Source organism: Botryllus schlosseri, chromosome 8, assembly GCF_051294905.1.
Source record: "Botryllus schlosseri isolate E-star chromosome 8, Bs_hap1, whole genome shotgun sequence".
In the NCBI taxonomy this organism is placed as follows: Eukaryota; Metazoa; Chordata; class Ascidiacea; order Stolidobranchia; family Styelidae; genus Botryllus; species Botryllus schlosseri.
In genome coordinates, this window is record NC_137243.1 from 23964001 (window position 1) to 23989396 (window position 25396).

General features: G+C 40.2%; 1 protein-coding gene across 1 annotated transcript; it reads right to left on the reverse strand.

The window, feature by feature from the left end:
- Positions 1-9000: 9000 nt before the first annotated feature.
- Positions 9001-19569, reverse strand: LOC145444327 (protein unc-93 homolog A-like). The gene is made up of 8 exons (XM_080322280.1): positions 19449-19569; positions 18650-18823; positions 13717-13908; positions 12381-12559; positions 11487-11678; positions 10560-10729; positions 9357-9625; positions 9001-9276 (listed from the first exon to the last, which is right to left on the reverse strand). The coding sequence occupies exons 1-8, from the start codon at positions 19567-19569 to the stop codon at positions 9101-9103; spliced, it is 1473 nt and encodes a 490-aa protein (XP_080178406.1). The 3' UTR covers positions 9001-9100.
- Between the last annotated feature and the right edge of the window lie 5827 nt (positions 19570-25396).

Sequence of the window (25396 nt, forward strand, 5' to 3'; positions counted from 1 at the left end):
GTGATTGGCAAGCTAATTTCAACTGTACTTGACTAAAATATGTGTTATTAAAAAGAAATGGTAAATAGTTTATAAAGGAATGCATTGTACAAGGTTGAAGCCCTTGACTGCTCCATTGCGGGCGAAGTTTTATTTTTATTTTTACCGCTTTGCTAGCCTCGGCTGCCATTGTATGCAATTTTTAGATTACTAACCAACGGATGGATTCGCAACACGTGACTCACGATTGAATACGCCGAGAAGCGAACTGCTGAGCCGGCTAAAAGCAGCAGAATTGATAGTCCCATAGCTGGCGATCCAAGCGTCGAAATTTGATAAGTATGGTCCTAATCGAAAGCTAGTGTCGCACTGATTCCGCAATAAAAGTATATTTCCAGGCAAGGTACCACCCCAAAATAGTCGTGAAAGTCTGGGAATCGGCATTGTTCTGAACAATCGCTGGGCGTAATTGGTTATTGTTGTGGTCATGCTGCTGCGTCGCTCTCACTTTTCAGAACAGTCGGCCTTAAACGGCTATTTTGGAGCAGTTACATTGCCCTGACGAGATTTTAATTTGTATTTTCGGAATTAGTGCATCAATTGCTTACGATAAAGACCAGATGCATCAAATTTGGACGCTTGGATCGCCAGCTCTAGGACTACAAAGTTTGCTGCTTTTAGCCGGCTCTGCAGTACGTTTGTCGGTGCATTCATCCGTGACTCACATCTTGCGCATCTATCCGTGGTTTGGCAATCTACAATACGATTTCAGATCACGATGCTGCATCGTTACTTCGTCTGGCTAACTAACCAGACCACTGGATATGATATAACGTCTTATCTGACAAAGCACGTTTTTTTTTAATTTACTCCTCATCCTAATTCCTACGTCCCTCGATAAAAATAATATTATTTCTTCAATTATATACTAAATACGTAAATCCAACACGTGCATATATTATAATACTTTTTTCAACGACATACTGCACCCTATCCTTAATCCTAACCCTTAGGAAATTAGGTAAATAACATTTTACATTTCCAAGTACGTTAGCCATAATTACCGAGCATACAAAACACGCTTATATTACGTCACAATGCCATCTTACATAACATACTATGTACCAGTGGTTCGCAACCGGTGTGCCGTCGAAAAATTTTGTATTTGAATAAAATAGTATTTACGGTGACCGATTCTTTGCTTATTTATTTTAGCTGTGCTCACCGTAAATACTATTTTATTGAAATCAAAATTTTTCGACGGCAATAACTCCGCTTCCACTGGTTGGAATTGAACCAAATTTGGTGAACATCGTTTCTATCGACAACCTAACACTGTCATGGGGTGAACAGAAAATTTTGAAATTTTTTGGTATTTAATTTTATATAATAAATAGAAACTTTCTTCTCCTGTAGCAATGCGGCTACTGGTTGGAATTGAACCAAATTTGGTGTGTAGACTTAAATTAGGTAACCTGACAATTTTATCAAGTAGCCAGTAGGATTTGAGAAAAAAAGTCATTTTTGAAGAGCCCTAATGTAGGGATTATTTGATTTATGCTTCTATACCCTGCCGCGCATATTACACCAGGCTGTAAAAAGACATGGGTACCACTTACGTATATAACATGTGAAAAATTTGCGAAAATTTCAAAAACTATGCATAAATATCCCAAGTATTCTTCAGGAAATTTGCCAGTATTTCAATCCAAAACTTTGATGCAAATGTCAACTTGTAAATCAAATGTTGTCTTGAATAAAGTCTTCCTCAATGGCATTCCTATATGGTATTCAAGGTGGTTAAGAAAAATAAAACTACCGTCCATTGGTCCTTTAAAATGTGTAACCTAATACATGCAAACACGTGCTTAATATAAGATTTTGTTTTCAAATACTGTCGAAGTTTGCGCTCGGTAGACACAAAGACGAATTAAATATTTTGGATTCAAATAGGATATATATTGTTATGTTCGTGCATTTACGTTTTAGTGTGGTACAACTTTCTTTCTATAGGATTAGTAATTACAGCCAATCATTATTTCTTCGTGTGTCGTGCTTGTATTTATACCCTTTGTTCTGTTACCCCGTGGTCTTTCATTTAACTGCACTGTGGATCGTGTCGCCTGTCTGAAAGTTATAGTGCTGTAAAATATACTGATTTCGTATTGCAACCTCGTCGTATTGAGTTATTGTTCAAACAAGATCAAGAACATAACAATTGGTGTCAGAAGTCGGATTCATAGTTATTTCTACGACGAAAATAAATCATGGAAGCAAGTATATTGAAGCTTCTGGAGAAGCAGCAGGAAATGATGGCGACGCAACAAAAGCAGCATGAAAACACCATGGCAAATCAAAAAGCACAGCATAAAGAAGAGCTGAAGCAACAACAGGCACAGCTAGAGCAGCAAAATGCCCGGCACAGAGAAGATTTGGACCAACAACGCGCACAACACAAAGAGGAGATGGCGCAGCACAAAGAAGATATGGCACAGCAGAAGCTGCAGCATGAGGAAGCCATATCGCAATTAGCGCAGAGGTTGAGTCCTGGTGCGTCAACATCTGAAGCTACCGCTCCCAAGTTTGATTCGTTTGTAAAATCAAAGGAGAAATGGGACCAATATCTGCAACGATTCAACCATCACCTTGCAATTTACGGCATTTCCAACATGGAGAAGAAAAGAGCGTGTCTACTCTCATGGGTTGGACCTGAAACGTACTCGCTCCTACGTAATTTGTTTGGTGCTGCTAATGTCAGTGCGCAAACTTTCGACGCGTTGACTGAGAAATTGCCTACACACTTCAAGGACTCAATTCATGTGCAAGCTGCCAGGTACGAATTTTACAATTGCAAAATGCAACCGGGACAATCGTACGCCGATTGGATCGCTACTCTACGCGGAATCTCCAAAGATTGCAACTTCATATGCTCAAGAGATGGCTGTGATCAGAGCTACGTTGATGAGCTAATGCGCGATCTCATCATTAAAGAAACGCCGCACGCGGATGCGAGACGGCATTGTCTAACACAAACCAATCATCAATTTACATCATCATCAAAAATACACCGCGAACAGAGAGGCGAGGTACGGATGAGGCACGGGCGGGTCGTGCCTTATCTCCAACAATGCAATTGATCATAAATAGCTCGGAATTCCTAATAACTGGTATCAATGAAACGCTTTGGTCACACTGATTCCGGAAATCTAAATAATAACAGTGTCAGGGCACCAGAACCCAAAAATTCCCAAGGAAGGTGACCTTAGCCTTTATTACAGACAATGCTATCGCAGAGGAACAATTGCTAGGTGAGGCACAAACGAATCTGCTTCATGCACTATTCGCTAACAATTGGACAATCGAAACATTTTGAAACGCGCTATCGATTTCGGAATCCAAACTGTCTTGTAGGAATTATATAAGAAGCGACGGCCAATGCGTAATGCGAAGCTAATACACTCCCTTACTTATGTAGCTGGTATGTATTTTGCATCCATAGCTACGTTGAATTGTGGTATGTGATAGCTACTTGCATACGCTTCATTGTCATTGTTCGTGTCCATTATGCTGTGTTCGACTGTAATCCTTTAACCCCTTATTGTGGTATGTGATAGCCATAGCCATATACCTACAAAGCCTGCGTTATTGTTTGTGGTCAGTGGTGCCACTCCTAAATACTGGATCTAGTACAGAGGTCTCAAACTCAAATGTGCTCGCGTGCCAATTCCTACCTTCAGATGGCACCGTGGGCCGCAGCACCAATAATAGGGGAATTCAATGTATTTCAAAGTAGGCCTAATTTCCTGGTGTCGAGCATAGGTGTACTCCTGATAACTAGGCTATGTTGATCATGTCATTACCGAAGTCAAATAGAATTAGCGTTTGATTGTACTTTCGAATATTGGAACAGATCAATAGCAACTTGAACATAATGGATACTGTGCCATAGCAATAGAAATGTGCGATCGTCGAAGAATCCATTGGTGTTACGGCTGTGAAGCGTAGGCGATACGACTAGTTAATACTCGTCACATTGGGGAAGCGAGTGGCGCATTTGGTTAAACACTGCAGTCACGACACCAATGGACGTGGGTTCGAATCACGGTTCTGACCCACCTCTACGTGTCGGAGGTTTCTCTGGGCTCCTCATCGCCGACCTCACTGCAACGGCAGTGCATTGAAAAGCCCAGACTGAAAGTGAGACGAGCTACAAGTCGGCAGCAAAGACTTCGATGGGAACGCTTGGGAGCGAGAGAGAATGAAGAAAGACTGCGAGAGAGATTGAAAGAGGTTCCCAAGAATACTAAAAGCAAAAGACCTCTGAACATTATGAAATTCGTGTCGTGGAGCACAAGGCTTAAAAGGCGTTAAGCTCCACTGTGTTGTACCCATTAATACATACATACATACTCGCCACATTAAATTGGCGATAATAACATATAGAAATATACCCAAGATGACACTGGATGTATCCAACTATACATCAAAGGGTTAACATATTGCCAATGGCGGTTGTCAATTGTCAAACCTACCTGCTTAGATATCTAAATAAGCTACGCAACGCAAGCTACGACCTTTTGGTATTTTACCATTTCTCATACCAGTTTGATAGTTTGTTCGTAGTGTCCTATATGGTGTGGACACAGGAAAATCTCACGGCCCAGTGAAATTGGTCTACGTCAAACTTTACATTTGGTCAAAGGCAATTTGACGGTAATTTTTGACCGGCTTGTCCAGCATTATATTTTATAAAACGGGTATCAATGGAAAGCTATCACGGTACTGATTGCGAAAATATAAATTTTATTCTGTTCGTGGCCCTGGAACTCCCCCAAATAAGCATCGAATGTTGCATTGTAAGTGAGTTTGGTATTGGTACGCAACCATGCCGTCTGAGCAGCTCAGGAGCAAATGCGCACGAGAGTGAGAGTGTGAATGCTCATTGCTCAATCGCTTGCGCAACAATGGCCAATACGCTTGCAGCTTGCGGTGCTCCTCACCTGCTCCCAGACGTCATTGCTGCGTCACAATACCAAACTCACTTACAATGCAACATTAGAAGCTTATTTTGGGTAGTTCCAGGACCACGAGCAGAATAAATTTATATTTTCGCAATCAGTACCGCGGTAGCTTTCGATTTATACCCGTTTTATCAAATTTCATGCTCGGCAAGCCGGTCAAAAATTACCGTCAAATTGCCTTTGATCAAATGGAAAGTGTGACGTACACCAATTTTACTGAGCGGCAAGATTTTCTTGTGTGTACACCTATAGGACACCATGGTTTGTTGGGTGCGTGGTTGTACCAAGTAACCGAATTCCGAGTCACAAAAGTCCTTTTCTGATTGTAACGTTTGACGCGACGTGTACGAGAAATTCTACAAAAGGTCGCGCCCAAGTCTAAATCACAATTTTCGGTCACGAATTATCAGCGGGTAATGTTTTACGATTATAAACAAGTAATGTCACGTAACTGCGTGGTAACTTTTGAAAGTGATGTATTAGTGAAGTGTGATGAGTAGTTTCAGGATTCTGGAGTAGTTTTACAGCGAATTTTAAGTTCTCAAATTAAATAACATTGTCGAATACTTCGAAATCCAAAATGCCGTCACGGGCCGCACAAAATGGTCTCGCGGGCCGCGTGTTTGAGAACTCTGATCTAGTATATTATGACTTGACCTGATAAAATGTAACTGAGCATGCTTTTTTGATGTTCTTCGAATAATTTATACCGGAAGGCCTACTTGAAGAGATAGTAATTATTATTTGTCTAAACTTGCCCATTTAGCACAATAGGACCAGTCCTACGTGTATCATAGAATGTGGAATTGCAACGGCTATCAGTGTGCACAGATGCTCTCTATACCCGCTGCTGTTGTTATTCACATTTTAGGTCTCTTTATCAGGTGCTTTAAGTGCTTGCGTGCGTGCTGTGTGTGTATGTGGAGGGGGGCGTCCATCACCAGGCATGAACCTCACCGCACGTCACTGATTACCCCTGACGAGTGTCAGCCGAAAATATTCAGATTTATTTCAATATGAATATACTATTCAATTGTATATTGAAGTCCTGTTCTTCTAATAAGCTCTTCTAATAAAAGCAGCTATCACATAAACTGTTCTTCTAGCATTTCGTGCATACTGTTGAAGGGTAAATCTATAACATATATATTTGCTAAGATGGCGAATGTGCAAAGTACATAAAAACCATATCCTCTTGTCTAGTCTACTCTGTCATTTCAATCTGTTAGCTGTAGCTGGTCACAGGAGCGGCTGCTTTCTTTGCGGCGAGACTGCAAGTTTCGCTCTTATCGGTAGCAATATCGCTGTTCTTGTATACCGAATACATCTGTGCGAGCTCCAGACCGACTGTAAGCATTAAATTGTTATTTGAAGACAGCAGTGCTGGGTTTGCAACATTGCGATAATTTTGCGACTGCTAGAACGAGTGCACATAATTAGTCCAATCGGAAGGGGCAGTTACCATAGACGCGGTAAATGATAACATGAGCGATTTATGTTGTGGGTTCATATAAAAGGCTCATTTCAACACAAAACCTGCATAAATATGCCGGACTTCATTCCAAATTACTTTAAGCATATGATGCACCGCTCAAAAGGGTGAACAACATAATTGGCTGAAGCTCATAATAAAGTAGCCTACTTTTAGGTTTCGCGTTATACACTACACAGGCTTATGGTAATTATGATTGGAAACGGTAAGTGCGACATGATGGGGCTGAGGTAGTGTCATACAGACAATTATGGGACAAATCCCGCCTTCTAGTATATGCTCGCGCCATACTTCCTAGCTATAGTGAAGGGGGTATTAACTACCGTTACAATAAAAATACAGGTATTGTATTTTACCAAACTGGTCTATCATTTTTCATGAGTCTCCGCATCCACACTATTCGCGAAAAAAGTGTGTATTCACACGAGGAAGGTGGTACGTGAAAATAGCAACCTAATACAGAATTCAGAAACCCCGTTCTCGAGGTGTCAATCTAATATTTCACCGGACTTGTTAGAGGTCTTGTTTGTTGTTTGTTTGTTTGCTTCAATTTCATTGTAGTACGGTCTGGGACAACCATCATTATCAATCGGCATTTATTTCTCTGCATTTATTCAATCGATAATAACTTGGTCCTTTTGGTACTTCTTGGTGTAATAGTAAGCATTGTTATAAATCCTTCGTATCTTTCTAAGTCCCTACGTGTCTTCGAAATGCATTTGTACTTATCTAATCGTTCAAGCACCATTTGGAATAAAATGACGTGCTTGATTTATGTCGTGGCATAATTCTCATTAAGGATGGTCTGAATCCCTGAAAGGTTCAGGTTCGTGTGAACGCGAACATTTTTGAAAGGTTCTGTGTGACGTCACATTGCCAATTTCAACCCCTCATTTCAGTGAAGAGACCTAGAAGATGCCTAGCGACGACTCAAACCACATTATGCCACAATTCTGAAGTAACTTACATGCTGACTTTTTAAATATCACCAAATGTATCAACTGGAGAAATCAAATGCTATAATAATCCCATAAAATCAATATCTTCTGTCGCTTTGCCAACAATTTCGACGAGGACTTGCAAGGGAATATAAGCTTACGCCTTAACGGTCCAGGCCAGACTGGGCCTTGTATTTGGAGTTTGGCTGTTGCTACATTGATATCGAGCAGAGTGTAAACGGGTTTCTAAACTTGCTAGCGACAGCACCCATAATCAAGTTATACAGTATCGCTAGGGTGGCCATACGTCCTCCTTTACAGCTTTTAGAGCTAAGATAGTGAATAGATTCGAGTGGAAATGGACATAAATGTCGCTAAATAGGAAATCCGTGGTTCGAACGGAAGTGACGACTTTTTTTTAGTCAGCCAAGGTCAAGCGTGAAAGAAAAACTTCATTTCTGAAGTTGAGCCAGAAAGTTGACCCTTTATTAGTCAACATGCGCATGACTCGAACCAAGTCATTGATTCGAGACTCAGACGACCAAGAGCGACATTTCATTGTAATTCCGCAGCCAACACACTATTGGGATTTCGTCTGTTGGTACTGATACTTGAACATGCGACCAGAAACTGCTAAAAGTGAGGTAAATTGTTATATCATAAATACGAACCATTCGATATCACCAAACAGAGTTATAAAAAGTGGGTTTACCAAGAGTTTTACTGGAAACTGAGCAGTCAACACAATGACTTGGACTCGGACTCGAGTCATAATTCCATGACTCTGACTCGACCCTCTTCTCGCTGACTTGGACTCGGACTTGACTCGGTGGTGAATTGAAATGACTCGACTTGACTCGGGTCAAAACTATAAAAGTGAGATTGACTTGTGACTCGGAGCCTTGTGACTTGGTTACAACCTTGATGAATCAATAAGCATATCAAATCATGATGGATCCGTCACGGCTGCTGGATATTTTACATTAGACAACGATATATTCTTTATATAAATTGTATTGATTGGTTGAACAAGTATCATTCGCTGACCATACCTACGTCTGGTGTATTTCATTCTTAATGTGTGATTGCGGGTAAAGCTCACAGCAGAGAGTTACTAAATATTCACGAGCAGGAAGCTGAATATTTTGCAACATAAAGTAAGTAAATATTTTTAAGATCGGCGAGGTGCATGCGTGCAAGGTGTTGGTTTTTGTTTGTTGTCAGCGTCATGTATAGAGTGGTCTTATAGTTGAAATGCAAAGAATTTTAAGCGAAGATCTTATAATTACGTGAAAAATTATAATATATGAAAAAGGTTCACAGGGCAGAACCTACCAAGGTTCGTTTGTGAACGTGAACCTCTAAATTTCCGAGGTTCACACACAGAACACGAACGAGAACCTCACGTTCACACCATCCCTCATTATTCTTATAGGTTCTGCTTCCGTGTACGACCTTTGGAAGGTGCTAACACAGTGTTTTCGCTAACAGTGCACCCAAGCTCTCATTCTCAAACTCAGTCGATGGTATGCGAGTCTGCGTTTGGGGTTTAAAACAAATTTTTGGGGTCAAGTTGTGGAAAGTAACTGTTTTATAGGAATTTAATCAACTTATCACCCTCACCCATCTTTTCAACGGGGTATCACGAAATGATATGACGAACGACACTGTCACTTACCGTATCCTGCCACAGCCACTGCAAGAAGTATTAGCTGTACGACAATCTTGGTGCTGACGCAGGCTAGCGGACTTATCGCGAATTCCAAGGAGATACCAAGCGTCCACCAAAACAGCCATGCAGCGGAGCCTACATCCAGGGTATGGGGGAAGGTTCTTGCCTGTATCGCTAAATTTGAGAAAATGGTTTAGGTAAACAACTAAACATATGGCCCCCAGTCAAATAATGTCGGGGAATAGCTCCACTACCTATAGACTGCGACTTCCATATGCCTTGCATCCCGCCTCCTAATATATAAGCGGGTATCACAGACCATTGCGTGCTGTCATTTGGTGTCCAAAATAGGTAGTATGTGTAAGTCACAGCATCGACAGTAGCGGCGAAGAAGATGAATGCGAGAACAGGCAAATGTTTTCCTAATCTCCCGGTGATTGTACTAAACACGCAAGCGCTCAATCCGAATATCATGAGATGAATTGTGACCTGCGTTATGAAGAACAAGCGACAGGTTACGTTTCTTCGTCACTCCAAATGATTTGGGGAGTAAGACATTGTACAGTGTACAGTGGCATCGTACAGGCTGCCCTCCGTGACCGGTACAATCACTGCTGTAAATAGAAAATAAATCGGACTGATGGTTGGCCTAGCGAAGCGATTGCTTGATGTTTTTATTTCTGTCGCAGTCACAACATGGAGAAATATTACCTTGCAATCCATTTGAAAATTTCGATATCTTCAGTAAATCGCGTAACTTACACGTGTATAACTGCCCTTTAGCACTGTAGCTGTAATTCATGGTACATATGGAACCATATGTTCAGTGAAATCAATCACTCGCTTGGCAAAGGCTTGAAATACATAGAGTTTGACATGGCACGATGTTGAATTCATATAATTTGTGATAACGGTATGCTTATTTTCAAGTAACTCTCAGTAGCTGGTCCGCAAAATTCCTTCTAGGTGGTCTCTTTATTTTCTTTACCTAGTAAACAAAAATCGTTTATTTCGACCGTTCTCACCATGCCGTCGGGTGTACATCAAGTAAATGGCATGTTCTTGTACTGATTCATGATTCCACAGCAATGCGAATGGGTGAACATAAGTCAACTATATCAATTCTTATGGACATATATCTCAATGGAGTCTGTCATCGTGTAGGTTACCTTTCAGCGCCAGAGGCCACTGTACACATCTGGCATCCACAATGAGTGGTGTATTTGACCAGTTTTCACCATTATAGTGGGTGCGAAAGAAAAAATAAGCACTTGAAAGCGCCGATGACCCTTTTTTCGCCCTACGTTATGAAGGAAATCTGATAAATATACCCGTTTTCAACCCGAATATTTGCAGTGATTACTTGTACTGGCACTTCCATGGAAGTTAAAAATTGAGAACGACTTGGTTACAAGATTGCATCTTAAAACGTATCTGAAGCGATATGTCTCACCCACGACACTCCGAAAACGCACGAGGTGTACGACCTGGTCAATTCCGACGTCAAAAAGCCAAAATCAAAACCCCCATAGATTAGGCCAGGTGACAAAAGCAGTTGCTGTAACCGCACGATTTGCCGGAAGATGTCCTCGATGGTGGATTTTACGAAGTCGAGCTCCTGGCGGACCTGAAAGGCGATTGCGGTTGGGTTCAGGGATCGGCTTGTTTCGAAATGCTTTCTTCTCAACTAATCAACCTAAAAAGCAAGCTTCATTTTTAATCTTAGCTTTTAATGTCATATCATCAAGTTCTCAAAATTTTTTTCGTCCTCGTTTATATCCGACCGACCTGTCATGTTTTGGTAGCGTTGGACTTTGAAGTTGTGCGACATGTTTTGAACTTACAATAATCATTTTCAATCCAATATAACCATATAAATGAGATGATCCTCACAGAAGTATAGTGATCAACCCATAGCAATCAATATACATGCTCGATTCCAGCTTGGATGGTCGATATTCACAGGTATTTAGATACGGGATACGCAAACATTTATTATCTCTATATATTTCCGAGTATAGTCTCGATCTCTGCGTACAGTGCTTACGTGAATGATATATTGCGGCATTATCTCGTACATGTGTAAATGTACATTGTGCACGGTACCACCAGCTTCAAATCAAACACCTATAAATAATTCCATATCGTATGATTGCAAGTACCTTATTTTTAGTGTGCTGTTAACTCTTGAAAAGAGGCACCCGAAAAGTCGTCGAGTTCATTAAATATTCTACTACAATAAATGTTATGTTGAAAGCTACCTTATTTTCCCGACTAGTCCCGTCATGTTCATTCGCACCGGAAGCTGGAATCCTCGAGGATTTTATTTGAGGCAGTAGGAAGGTAAATAGCAGCATAGCTGACAGATACATTGCGACCATTACCCCGAGAATAATGTTCGTTGCGTTCCTGTTTGGGATATAGTTTGCGATGTTGTGCCGGATCAGATTGGGATTCTGGCAATCATTTGATCCGCAAAATGTGATGTTTGTTTCAATTACGTCGCTTCCACTGGACGCGGATTTCGTCGTTCGAAACGCGTGTAGCACAGTGTAATTGATGGAATTTCCAACAATCTTAAAATCAAGGATCCGTAATATGGAAAATGAAAACAGACTCAAGTTGCGATTTTAAGTGTACCGTAACATTTGAAACGAGAATGAGATGAAACCCCGCAAAACATGATGTTGAGTCGATCTGAGTCGATTCTAATAAGGATAGCTGACTCGTAGAACAGCAACAGACAACTGCACGAAGATAGAAGACACGTAGAACAGAACAGGCACATACGGCCGAATGGACGTAACTGACTCGCAGTACAGCAACATGGAACCAAATGAACGTAATAGGGTAGGACGAAAGTAAGGAACGTAAGATATCAAGTAACAACGAGGGATATGCAATTAATCTTGCGACAACGCAAATAATAATCAACAATTGGTGGTTCGCAGACTCTTGTCTGCAGTGGGAACTGCCTATCTGAAAACGCGTGATCACAAATGATTGCTCAAATACGAACGCAATTGAAGATTATACCAAATAATATGCGTAATTGCAATTAACAGGTTACTTGCTCAGCGATGATGAAATGGTGTGTGAACTAAACCTGACACGTTCTAAGTTATCAGGAGAGTTCCAGTGGATTCGACCCAGTGTGTCAATCTAAATAGGAACTACAGTATAGAAAATGTACTCGCATATCAGCGCCTAGTGTCTTAAAGTTCGAAAGCAAAATTGACTGGGCCGCGGTATTACGTTAATAACGAGCATAATTTTACCTTCGACATTTGAAATATCGCGAAGAAATATCCCGAAAATGTGGCTATCTCGCTCCTTCCGCTATTGGTAATTCGTTCGTAATGCGTCGCGAAAAATGAGAAGAAATGCGGCATCGCCGTCCAAATGATGGCATCTCCCAGACCAACAAATATTGCAGCGGGAATCAAAATATACGTTTCTGCATTAATTGGAGATAATACATCAGTTCCTGCATTCAAATCGACATATATGGGTGGATGGATGGATGGTGTCCTGCGGTTTGTGGTTAAATAAAACTTATTAAACATATATTGTGAAACTTAAACAGAATGACTTACATTATTATACTCGTGACCGCTCATGTACGAAAACGCGAGATACGATAAGAAATAGAAAGTAACATAGACAACTGCATACTCGCATGAGTTGATGAACTAAACTAGAGGATAGAATACGAAACCTCATATAGTTGAAAAAAATTGATATTATACTGTGCAGTGTACACAGCCCAACAAAATGAAATACAATTTAAGCAGGCCTGATCGCTGACTAGTAATATAAACTTTATTAATTCCGTGCCAATCATACAATATGTTCGTTATGGTGAGCAGTGAACATTGAGCCCTGTGAGCAGTGATGAGATACATATAAAGATTACTACTAATTTACGACAACGTAAATTATCATCATTTCGTTTGCAGTGAATTCATTGTAAAATAAAAGCTCAGTAAAATCTGGCTACACGAATATTTGCAGTCATTGAATAACTGTCTTTTCTCACAGGTCAAAATGGCCTATCGCGGTTATGTATACAATGTATATTGTACGGGTATAGCGAGTTGGTCGATATCAATTACTCGATGACTTGAGTTTGACTCGAAAAGTTCGGCTCGAGACAGGAGTCTATCCACATCTCTCAGACGCCAAGTCAAGTCAAATTATTTTTGCGAAGTGTAAAGAGTCAAGTCAAGTCCTGTGAAAAAGTTGACTCGGGTCATCCCAACACTGAGTTCGGCCAGTATAAGGTCGACAGAGATGTTTTGCAGACCGCCTTCTTGTAGATTGAATTGACATTTTGAAATTATTAAAAAGAGCACCATAGGAACAAAGTTTCGACGATAACGTCACAATTTGCACGGATAAAATTCCATGTATTGAGGAATCGGGTAGGTATTCTTGACGAATATAAAACGGAGGTGGCGGAGCACAGGGATGAGATCATTTCATCATTGGCGTAGTGATAACTGTTGTCTTTTGTTAATCCAGGAGATACCACTGTCCTATAAAACGCAGACGCATCAAATGAGAAGACCACTGATAGCGAATGGCCTGAAACATTACTTTAAATTTGCACACGATAGTTACTTGGATAGAAGTTCGCCAAAGTAAAAATAACGTAGGACGATTCTGCAACAATAAGGCATTTCTTCGGACTGATCTTTCGTAGCATCAACGGTAAGATGGATACAGAGCACACGACTGAGCTTCCGTAAAGCAAGGCAGATATCTTAGTACCTGTACACAAAATATAAATCAGAGGTCTCAAACACGCGACCTGCGAAGGCATTTTGGAATTTCAAGTATTCGACTTCATATCCATGTGTCATATATATTTTTTAGATTTAAGAACTCAAAGTTCACTCTATATAAGCCACAAAAACCTGTAATCTAGCAAACTTCACTATCACATCACTTATCTACCATGCGGTGCAAGATCGCTATTACGTCACATATTAGGTTCATGATGATAAAACATGACCCGTTGATGATTCGTGACTGACAATTGGGATTTTGTTTGGTGAGACCTTTCGTTAATTTACTCGATTTTGGATTGACTGGCTGATAAACTAACAATAACTCGAGTTGAGTCGGGTCACACGTCTGAATCAGAGAAGAACTTGCGTCTCGTAATAGTAACTTGGCAATCATACGGACGCAATCTATGAAAGTGCCGTGGGGAATAGTAATATATCAAAATCCCGTATCTTGCGTTGCGTAGAATGAATAGATATCTAATCAAGTCTGTATGGAAACCATTGGCATTCAGTGGCCCCCGTGACGTATATTTGGTTGCATCCCGGGTGTTGTTGGTTCTCTTTATCCATGTTATTATGGGTGGCGAGTAAGATAGTGGTACGCTCCATAGCCGTAACTTCAATGGATTCTTTGGTCATTGGTCATTTCTATTCCAAGGGTTCTTAACCAGGCGTCCGTAGCCCCCTCGTGGTACGAATCACCCCATCAGGTCGTACGAGATGCAATGTGGAAATAGACCGATATGCTGTTTAATATTTTCTGGGGTAATTTATTCAATTGGAAAATATTCTTGGCAGTATGCGCGATATTATGTGAATGGGATTTCTGATTTTTTTATAGGTACCATCAGAAATTGCATAGAAAATGAACAGGGGCACGGGGAATCTTAGTGAGAGCACAAAGGGTACGATCGCTAAAACGGTTAGGAAACAATACTACTACTATGGAACGATATAAATTATATTTAAGTTGTTATTGATCTGTTCCAATATTATTCCAAGAAAATCTAACGTTGGTTTAATTTGACTTTGGCAATGAAAGTAACAATAGCCGACTAATCACGACTATATCAGAAACCCCGATTAGGCTGCACCGCTCACATGCTCTGATATCGGATCAATCTTTAGTAAATTCTAAATATTCTACATAAAATTGTGGCACGTCAAAGGTCTACTAGCTGCAATATTATAACCCGACAGCTTTTACGATATCATCATGCGTCCTCTTGCATGATGTCTAAAACTCATTATTTTAACATTAAAAAGTTTTATTTTCAAATATTTGAAAATGTAATTTTTTTTCGTGCCAAAAAATTACATTTTCACGATGTTTGTGGAATGCCTGTCTGCAAGATGAGGTCAAATAAGGCCTAGTTGGAAATTATACTTGGAATATCTTTATTATTGATGCTGCGGCCAGCGGCGTCGTCAAAATTAAGAAATTGGCCCGCGAGAACATTTAAGTTTAAGACTTCTGATATCCGATTAAGCGGTGTCTTACAAAAAAAAACTAGAGGTGGGCCGTGCTATAAGTCGGCAGTTACGGAAAATAATGAACAATATCAACCTGGTGTAAATGACCATAGTAGTCGACAAACACCATGAATACCCCAAACAAACCTCTGATATAGATTATCCAAGTTCGTAGACAGCATAGCGTGAATATTCGTAAGAATCATCTTCAAAATTATTTCCACCGTTTGACGACACGTATATTGTATAATGTCTATAAACTGCGAGGTTTGGAATGGATTTTTCCTGCGAAACTCGACTACAAAACGTTAGACACAAAATAGATTCGATTTTCAAAACGCAATAATATCAGGCGGCCTCTGTGACGTCCGAAACTAACAAATCTGGTTGAGCTTGTCGACTCTCCCTGGTGACTACATTCGCGTATGTAGCCTACACAAATATAAGTAGGCTATATTTTTTCGTATTGATGGATGTTAGCCAGCATTCTTTAACCCGCTTTTTGAAGCGACCATCAATCCGGATTGATTGTTTCTAATTTATGTTATTTAAACCGTCTTAAAGCGCCTAGTGCCGGAGCCGAATGATGTTGAGGCCGTCACCTATCGGCATGTTTACTGGCACAGGCAACACCAAGCGCGGGCCTGGCTATCAACAATGACGGTAGAGTGTCTTCAATATTCACAAACGGAAATACTGAAAATTTTAATAGAACTTCCTAACACGGCAAATAAGATATTTTAAATTAGCGATTTGCATTTTTAATTTAGTGCTGAATTCCACCCCATGCTGTCAGCGTCATGAAGTGGGTGACTCGAAGTAAAAATGGCAATCATTTCTACGAAACATGTTGAAATATATTTGAAAAAAATTCAAATAAGGTTTACAGCAGTGGTTCTTAACCGGAGTTCAGCGCAGCATTTCCAGGGGGTCCGCAAAGCCTCTAAATTTGCAAAATGGTTGATACCCGAATTTTTATTTATTATACTAGCGGAATCAATAACAAGTTTGTGCTTCATTACGGATAAAACTTCATGAGTTATATCAACAGAATGGCCGTCTTAGATGAAATATTCGACTGTGAAAACTCATTTTAATTGCAAATAACCTACTGATACAAACATATTGATGTTTAGAGACGTTTTTTAACGTTTGTGTAAAATATAGTAGTTGGAGAAGTGGGTCGCGCAGGATTACTTCGAAATGTTTTAAAAAATCCATTTTCATATTCCAGAATAACTTAACGATGAGCGGCTAGATAGAAATGACTCAGCTGGACGTTATATGTTCGTCGTTCATTAAAAAATCTGTTTCCCTATTTTGGTGCTCTTGTCACATATGCTGCGATCATACTTAGCGAAGGATTACTATATTTTGGAATCAAGAAAGGAAGACACTTTTTTATAATTTTCAAACTTGGAATACCAGTGGAAAATCCTGAAAAAGTGGTAGTTATAGTCGGTTGACTAAAAAAAGGTCAATTTTCGCTCAGCTCCCGAAATACCCACCGGAGCGTCACTTCGTTCCCGATTTGCGGCATCTCAATCGAATTTTGCTATAATTTGACCAAAATTACTACAAAAGAGGACACATTTTAAAAAGGGGGACATGTAGGCGTCTTCAGACGACATTTTCAAAAATCCGAAAAAGGACGGCAAATCCTTCTAATCTTTCCGTTAGTATTACATTTGGCACCACTACTGACACTTGTTTGTATCAAATCGAAGGCGCTGAATTTCAAGACACGACCACGTATTAAAGAAATGCAGCTGCAGAATTCGCTTTAAAATAATATAAGTCTACCCAATTTTTGCAAAAATAGTATGATGTTATTGTCAAGAAAAGTCATTTTGTTGCAGTTTATAACTGAGCCTATACAGTTATATTTGCACAAGAAATATAACGGTGCACGATGATAAGGGCCAAATTAAAAAGGAGGGGATCCGAGGGGTGCGTGAGGGCTCTCAGCGGGTCCACAGAGGAAAAAAGGTTGTGAACCACTGGTTTACATTGTAAATCTAACGCTGTTTTGATTTGGCTTAATAGGCAATGACATCATCAATAATCTTAATCGGAAGTATAGACTACTTACGAACCTTGATTAGAGTAGTCTACACTGCTCAAATGATGTGATGTCATCATATCAATCATTGTTAAATTGTAAAATATTCTAGCTATAGTTTTGGCACGTCAAATGTCCGCAAGCTGCATTATCATAACTAAACAGCTTTTATGATGACATGATGCATTTGTCCCCTCGCATCGTGTCTATGTCTCATAATTTTGACAAATGATGCTCTCTCTCTACCTATTACGCTACAACAAATACTTACAAATGTGATTTTTTTTTGGTGTCAAACTTAAATTGCTGGTAAATCACATTTTTGCGATGCGCGTGGAATGTTAGTCTGTTCGGAAGGCTCACTTTTCATCGGACAATTTTATCCTCTTAAATTAGGCCAACTTGGAAAGACATTGAATACCCCTATTATCGATGCCGCGGCCGGCGGTGTCGTCAAAAACTGGGGAATTGGCCCACGAGCACATTTTAGTTAGCGACCTCTGCTGTAGAACCTTACCAAGGTTCGTTTGCGAACGCGAAAATTCCAAGTTTCTGAGGCTCACACAGCGAACGAGAACAGTAACCGCACGTTCGCACCATCCCTTATATTGTGCACAATTCATACAGAAAACTAGTCAGCGTTCGTATTCATAGTACAAGTAGAAGTAACGCCATATATTTCTACTAAATAACAAGTAGAGACGCACGAATTTCTGCACGACTCTCCAATTCATCGGAAATTTAATGAAGCATGGTTATGATCACACCAGACACTATTACTATTTAGGCCAGATGTATCAAACTCAAATTGCGTAGCAGATCGGATTCAAGCCTTGAAATCCCCGACGGAACGGATTGGTCAACTGATTCCAGAATGTTACCTCGGGCCATGCAACTACATACAACTCTAAACTCAGTATGCACTTTTGCCTTCCCGAGTTAGAGAGAGTAAAACCACAACGCCGTAGTCAAGCTGTTTATAATGTGACCTATGAACATGCTCGACATTTGCTGTATTGAGGGAATATTTAATGAAAGTATTTCGGGCAAAATCTCCCAGCATTTGTTACAAATGTGCTGGAAATATATAATTTTTCAATCGACTCAGAATTGCTTCGCGGACCGGATTAAATCGTCTGGCGGGCCGGATGCGACCCTATGGGCCGTATGTGTGACACCCCTGGTGTAGGCTAAATGTTAGTGGTCAATCGCAAATTACTTTGGCATACGGAATGGACATGTGCTGAATTATACTTGCCGATACCGTCCACCACATTGAGACTTGATTGCAATCCAAGAAGACTACCGAACGCTGAATAGGTCAAAAGATTTCCGATGGAATACACCAAGAAGTGAAATATAATCTTCGCTTCGTGTACTGTATAAGCTCCATCTTCCAATCACACGGCTGGAGCTTTAGCAATCGACGATCGATTGGAATGGTGGGATCGGAGCCTTTGCAGTCAACAGTTACGCTGTTATATAAGTCTGCAAAAGCAGTCTATGTATAAAAATACCGAATGGATATCTCATTTCTCATTTCCAATTGATCGATAGTTGTATGCAGTGTAACATATATTGGCAATTCAGGAGGAAATTCTTCCATCTTTCATTGTTAATCAGTCATGACTCAGAACCATACGTAGCCTGCAACGCCAGGAATAATATCTCAGAGAAGCATTTGAACCTTTTGAGGTCGAGATGTTTTCAATATTGACTTTGACGAAATAGTGGAAATAGATAACGCCTCAATGAACGACCAGTTGGAAAATTGAGTGAATGGCGCAATTCGATGTCCCGTGTGCCACAACCCTTTCTTGGAAATAGTTTGCACACGGGCTCCGCGGTCCATTTTCCCTCTGATTTTGAGTTGCTCAGCCTCCACTGTACAATTTAATAAGTTTATTTTGTGAATCCAAACCACGGCGCGCATGTTAAAACGACCGTTCGCCATCCACCACTCTACTGACTCTATTACCTTCCTTGTGGAACTCGCAACTCGAACCATGTTACTATACCTTCTGACAACGAATTTGAAGTGATCAACTTTCTCAAATCAAGATGACTTACAATATGGTTGCTGCCGAATATTGTCTTCCGGTCACCGACAACTGACAAATTGATCAGTCGAACAAACATATTTCCAGCATTGCGTTGCACTAACGAGGCTATATATGCGATTGGTGAAGGAGAGGAACTGAATGCGTTGACTTGATTGTAATAAATGGATAAATACGCCGTGAAATATTAAATGATCAATTAGAGGGGTATTTGTGCTCCTCTGAGTGTATCTGCGATTGGGTGCAGTCCCGTGATTCCCGTTTTGCGGTCAATAATTTATATATATTAAGATATTCTATTTTCTGTCAAATCTTATTACTTTCTGTGTAATGCTTGATTTCGAATCGGAAAATCTTCGTCTCAGCAGCGGCTAGTTGCAAATCGATGGGCAATATTCTTCAAAACAGGGTTCTTACTGTATCCTGCTTGGGCGCAGACAGCGATGACACGAGCGGAAATAGCTAATTTAGCATTCGTGAATAGGATAATCTACTGGAACTGCGTATACGTAAACGGCCTACATCTCATGCAAGTGGAGGCGTTCAAAATAAACCTTGGGTCACAAGAATGACGGAGTTATTTATGAAGGATAATTGCTGGCCTATTATCATTGCGATGCAGAGAATATGGTAAAATCGACGTTGGGCTCTTGAATTTCAGTTATTTATGACGAAGGTTTCTGAATTGAAATATACAATAGTACGACGCAATCTTCAATAGCCCAGTGCTAGTGAAATTGCGAAACATTTCGGTAAATGGAGTCGTGAACAACATTCTAGAGTGGCAAAATATTATCCAAATCAATTGCTTAGCGATGGCTACAAGCGATACACCATAAGTAATTGTAAATCATTATCTAGGCAAGCCAGATTGTCGAATTCTTATTTATTATTGTATTGGAACAAATCATGTTTTGAAGCGAACCTGTTTCAAATATGTTTTAAACAAAAACTTTCAAAAATATTTATTATTTCCATTACTAAAAAATGCAACTATATGCCATAGCAGAGCTTAAATATTTTCAGTAAGCATGCATATAGCATTAGCTTGCCGTCTATGGTTTGTTTGTTTGTTTGTTTTGGGGTATTCATGGTGTTTGTCGACTACTATGGTCATTTACACCAGGCCGATATTCTTCTTATTTTCCGTAACTGCCGACTTATAGCACGGCCCACCTCTAGGCTTTCGTAAGACACCGCTTACGCAGATGCGGTGGCGAGGAGGAGCCTAGGTAAACCTCTAACACTTAGGTATCGGAATTCGGAAGTCGACCTCGGTCGGACTCGAACCCGCACCCATTGGTGTAGCAGCCGTCTATGGTTAAAAAGCTTCAAAGCATCTTTAGTGTAAAAATGGCACTGACTCTCAAAAGTGGTACAGTGTCTTTTTATTCAATTTCGACACGCTTTGCGATGCAGGATACAATACCTACAGTTCGAAATATTTTATAGAAAATAACCCGAGCTAGGTGTGACCTGAGTGATTTACCGGGGAATTGGCGATCTACAAATACGCGCAATTCCTTTTAAATGAATAATAATAAACCACTGAATTCTGTGTTGTGAACATCGCTGGTATATATTTCGCGAAAAATGCGACGAAAAATTTTGAGATTTGGCAGATTTGGTCGAATGTTAATTTGCAATCAGGGCTATTCAGAACTATTGTTTTACCACATAACCAGATTTGCCTACCACACCATCTATTGCGACACCATTTCCCAGCTCCCTCCATATCACTCCATGACCCCAGCACCCACCATATCCCTTCTTGAACATTTCCGCTTCATTCAAAATACAAATCACCCCTTAGGGTCTGGAGCCAAGATTAATAACCATTGGTCTCCATGTTAACAGCCAAGTGTCTTAGCAATCGATTACATGGGAGGCTGCAGTAAGATACTATATTGAGCCGCAATTTCGTAATTTGCAGCATAGAAATAAGGTCTGACATCTCATAATCCATTTTTATTGTAAGTCGACATTTCAGAGCATTTGGACCGGGCAAGAAAGCTATGATTTGTATATATATCTGCAACTTCTTCTTGCTTCGACAATAATTCAATTACACGCCAAAATCATAGGCATAGGCAGGATTGAAATTCATGAGGGGCATTTCTACGTTTGTTTGTTTGTTTTGGGGTATTCATGGTGTTTGTCGACTACTATGGTCATTTACACCGGGCCGATATTTATGTTATTTTCCGTAACTGCCGACTTATAGCACGGCCCACCTCTAGGCTTTTGTAAGACACCGCTGACGCAGATGAGGTGGCATTTCTACGGATTTTGAGCGAAATGATTTTATCAAACAATTGACGTTACCTTCCATTTTGGCATAGTGGAATTAGAAAATGCCAGGGCGATAATTCATGTTGTAAGTGAGATTGTGCCCACCTCCCCTCGCGTCCCATTTGGAAGATCATATATGTGCAACGCGCCACATTTCTTCAATAATATCGAGTTCTACAGTTCATACTGTAAATCCTTCCAGGTTTCTATTGCGACCGAAAAGCAAGGCTTGCATATGACGACTACCATGCACTAACCAGTCCTAACTGAATACTTTCAAATATGCCGTTTTTTGTATTTTCAGAGCTTCCTAATCCAAGGGAAAGTTTACTCAATTAACTTCCTCAAAATACACGTACTGCAGAAAAAAATTCGGCTAATACTTGCTACGAACGTCGATCAATCGACATCGCTGAACGTGAGACTCTCTTTTTAATTCAGAGCATAATCAGCTCAGCGGAGCAGGGTAGTAACGAAGACACAAGGTTCCGAGTCACAAGCAGTGCTGTGGAGTCGGTACATTTTACCACCGACTCCAACTACGATTCCACACATTTACAATATACCGACTCCAACTCCGACTCCTGGGTCTTTAAACGTACTGACTTCGGTGCCCATGCACTCCGGTATTTTCTTAAGAGAACTACGACTCCAACTCCGACTCTAGCAGTATTACCAATTTACTTCGGAAGTTATATGCCACAGTGACGTCTAAATGACGCATAAAACCATGAGCATATGCAAATATACACCATGACCGATGGCATGCAAAATTGTTTCAACGTGGCACAGCTCGAATTATTCACTATGCAATTAACATGAAAGAATGCCTTTCTAATATCCTTCCTTTTTTCATAATTGATGAGTTTTTATAACATGGACTCTGTAATATCCTACTATGTATGAATCATTCCAACATGACATATATCCAATCCTGTATATTTAAAATGTAGATAAAACAATTGAAGTGTAGCTCTTGTGTATGAGTCAGCAACTAATACAGAGATGGTACATATACTAACTTTTTCGTTACACATTATACTGATTAGAAGCACACAAACCCTCGATACTAATAAACATTGGTCAGAAACCAAATTTAGGAAGTAGTGAAATAGCATATGTCTAGTCTACATGCACTTACTCAAATAATCAGGCACTAGGACATGCAGTCTTTCTTCATCATTTGTTCGACCGCATCGCGAAGATGCGCATTGTTATTTTCTTCCTCTAAGCAACTGAATTGTAATTTGCAAATAATGGCAAATTTTATCCTTATTGTTACTAATAACAGTGATTGATGGTACATAAAAATCCTATTTTTGTTATTATTTCTAATTTAATGGTACATAATAAAGAAGTAGGGGTCGGAGTCAGGGTCATTTCACAAACTCCGACTCCGACTCCAGTCAGTATTTTTTACATGACTCCGACTTCAGTCACTATAGTTTTCACGACTCCGACTCCAAGGCGTGCTACAAAGAGACTCCTAATCGGACTCCATTAAGCGAAAATTAGACAAACCCTGACTCTGACTCCACAGCCCTACTCACAAGTCAATCTCACTTTTATAGTTTTGACTCTCGAGTCAAGTCGAGTCGTTTTCAATTCACCACCAAGTCAAGTCCCAGTTCAAGTCAGTGAGTAAAGGGTCGAGTCCGAGTCATAGTGTCGTTACACTAGTACGAGTCCAAGTCATTGTGTTTACTGATCGGTTTTGAGTTCAATACGGTTATACCCACTTTTTCGACACTGCTCGAGTGATATAGAATGACTCGCATTCGTAATATCGCAATTTTCGTCAGTCCGAACGGTTTCTTGCGCTATTTCCCAAGTATCAGGGCTGTTAGACGAAATACCAATAAGGTGGTGACTTCACTATTCTTCGAAGTTACCATGAAATTTCTGTCTTGGCCGTCCTAGTCTCGAGTCAAACGACTTGTTTCGAGTCATGCGCAACGACTTGAGTACAAGTCGAGTCAATACACAAATTGACTCAAGTCGAGTCATTTTACGCATTTGAAAAATGACTCGAGTCAAGTCAATTCACCAAGAAATAGTGACTTGAGTCATTACAACCCTTCACCGTAGGGTCAGAATATCATGAGCCATGCGAAAATACAAGATGAAATCGAGGAAACAAGCACGTAATCAATAGGATTACAGAGATAGTTTAACGATCTCGACTCCGCAAATTTAGTAAATATTAGTGTATCTACGATTAGGTCCAGCCCGTGATTCCTGATCGGCAGTCGGCAAATTTCAGACATTCGAGTACCAAAATACTGCCTTATCAGATGATTGAAAAATATATCCTATATTTTCCGTGGATCGCATCTTCATATCTCTTATAATCTTACATGGACCTGAGCGAATATTACCGATTTAATGAATCATCCCATTGCTCTTTGTCAAATGCATGCTTTCGAAAGAATTAAGACTTCGGATTATCGGTGAATCGCTAATCGATTTAGTTGAAACAGGGTTCTTGCAGTATCATGTTTCAACGGAAACAACGATGACACGGGTGGAAATAGGCCTTCAACTATTTATCACTGGGCCTGATTAGTGAAACTTCCTCGCATCCGTAATATTGATGGCCTTGACATGACAAGCGCGCATCACACCCTCACTTAGAATTTTATGCACATGAAGTCGATTTAAGTATACGTTTGAAACTATAATCAAGTAGAGACTGAGTCATCTGAGACAGGAGAATGCTGGTGCAGGCCCATTAGAATGGTCTACAACATGGGTCACCAACGCGGTGCCCGCGGGCCCCAGGTAGCCCACGAGGACCAGATGAGTAGCTAAAGTCCAGGACAATGTCACATTAATAAACAGCATTACTATTCGGTAGCAGATAGCCGTGAAGTACTAGCAGATTTTCAATATAAGTATACGTCTATTACGTATTGCATCTTTTGACACAGCTTGTCTCTCTTACACTCAACACAATTTAGTCCCATGTTTCTAATTTTCTGTAATCGTTGCTGCTGTTGAGTATAATGACATCTGTCATGTCCGGATGCTGAACAGCTGGAGATTGAAATTGTAACACTGCAAAATGACCTCCACCTCAACGCCCACCAGGCTGCAGCAAACATTTGGCGCCTTGCTGACACGGAAAAGTACAGTGGTGTATACACAGCAGCTATGAAGGTTGCAAGCGTTTTTGGTTCGACTTATCGTTGTGAATCAGCCTTTTCGGACATGAACTTCATCAAAAACAAAAACAGAACATGCTTCACTAATGCACATCTGGAACACTCACTCAGAGTTGCAGGTTGCAGTGTCAAGTTACATACCAGAGTGCAACGCACTAATTGATCGCATACAATGCCAGGCTTCCCACTGACTGATATAGAAACATATAATATGATGTCCAGTCTAAAAGTGTGACATGATTCATTTAAAAATTTGAGTTGACTGTCGTTGTATAATTTATACAAACATGGTGCGGAGTAATTCGTGATTTAATTAAAAAATCTTAGGGCTGGCTAGCTAGCTAGCTAGTTGAAATGAGATGTTTTGATTTAAAAGACTCTCTTAGAAGTCTTAGCGAAATATGTGATTCCTTCCCAGTGCTATCAATATCAAAACGGAGATTCAGTCTG

Excerpts from the sequence above, each read along its gene's own strand:
- LOC145444327 (XM_080322280.1), bottom strand. The coding sequence starts at position 19,569 with ATGTTTGTTCGACTGATCAATTTGTCAGTTGTCGGTGACCGGAAGACA. Across the intron at positions 18,824-19,448 it reads TTCAAATTCGTTGTCAGAAG|ATGGAGCTTATACAGTACAC; the intron begins GTATAGTAACAT and ends TGTGATTGGAAG. Across the intron at positions 13,909-18,649 it reads TGTCCATTCCGTATGCCAAA|GTTTGAGACCTCTGATTTAT; the intron begins GTAATTTGCGAT and ends CGCAGGTCGCGT.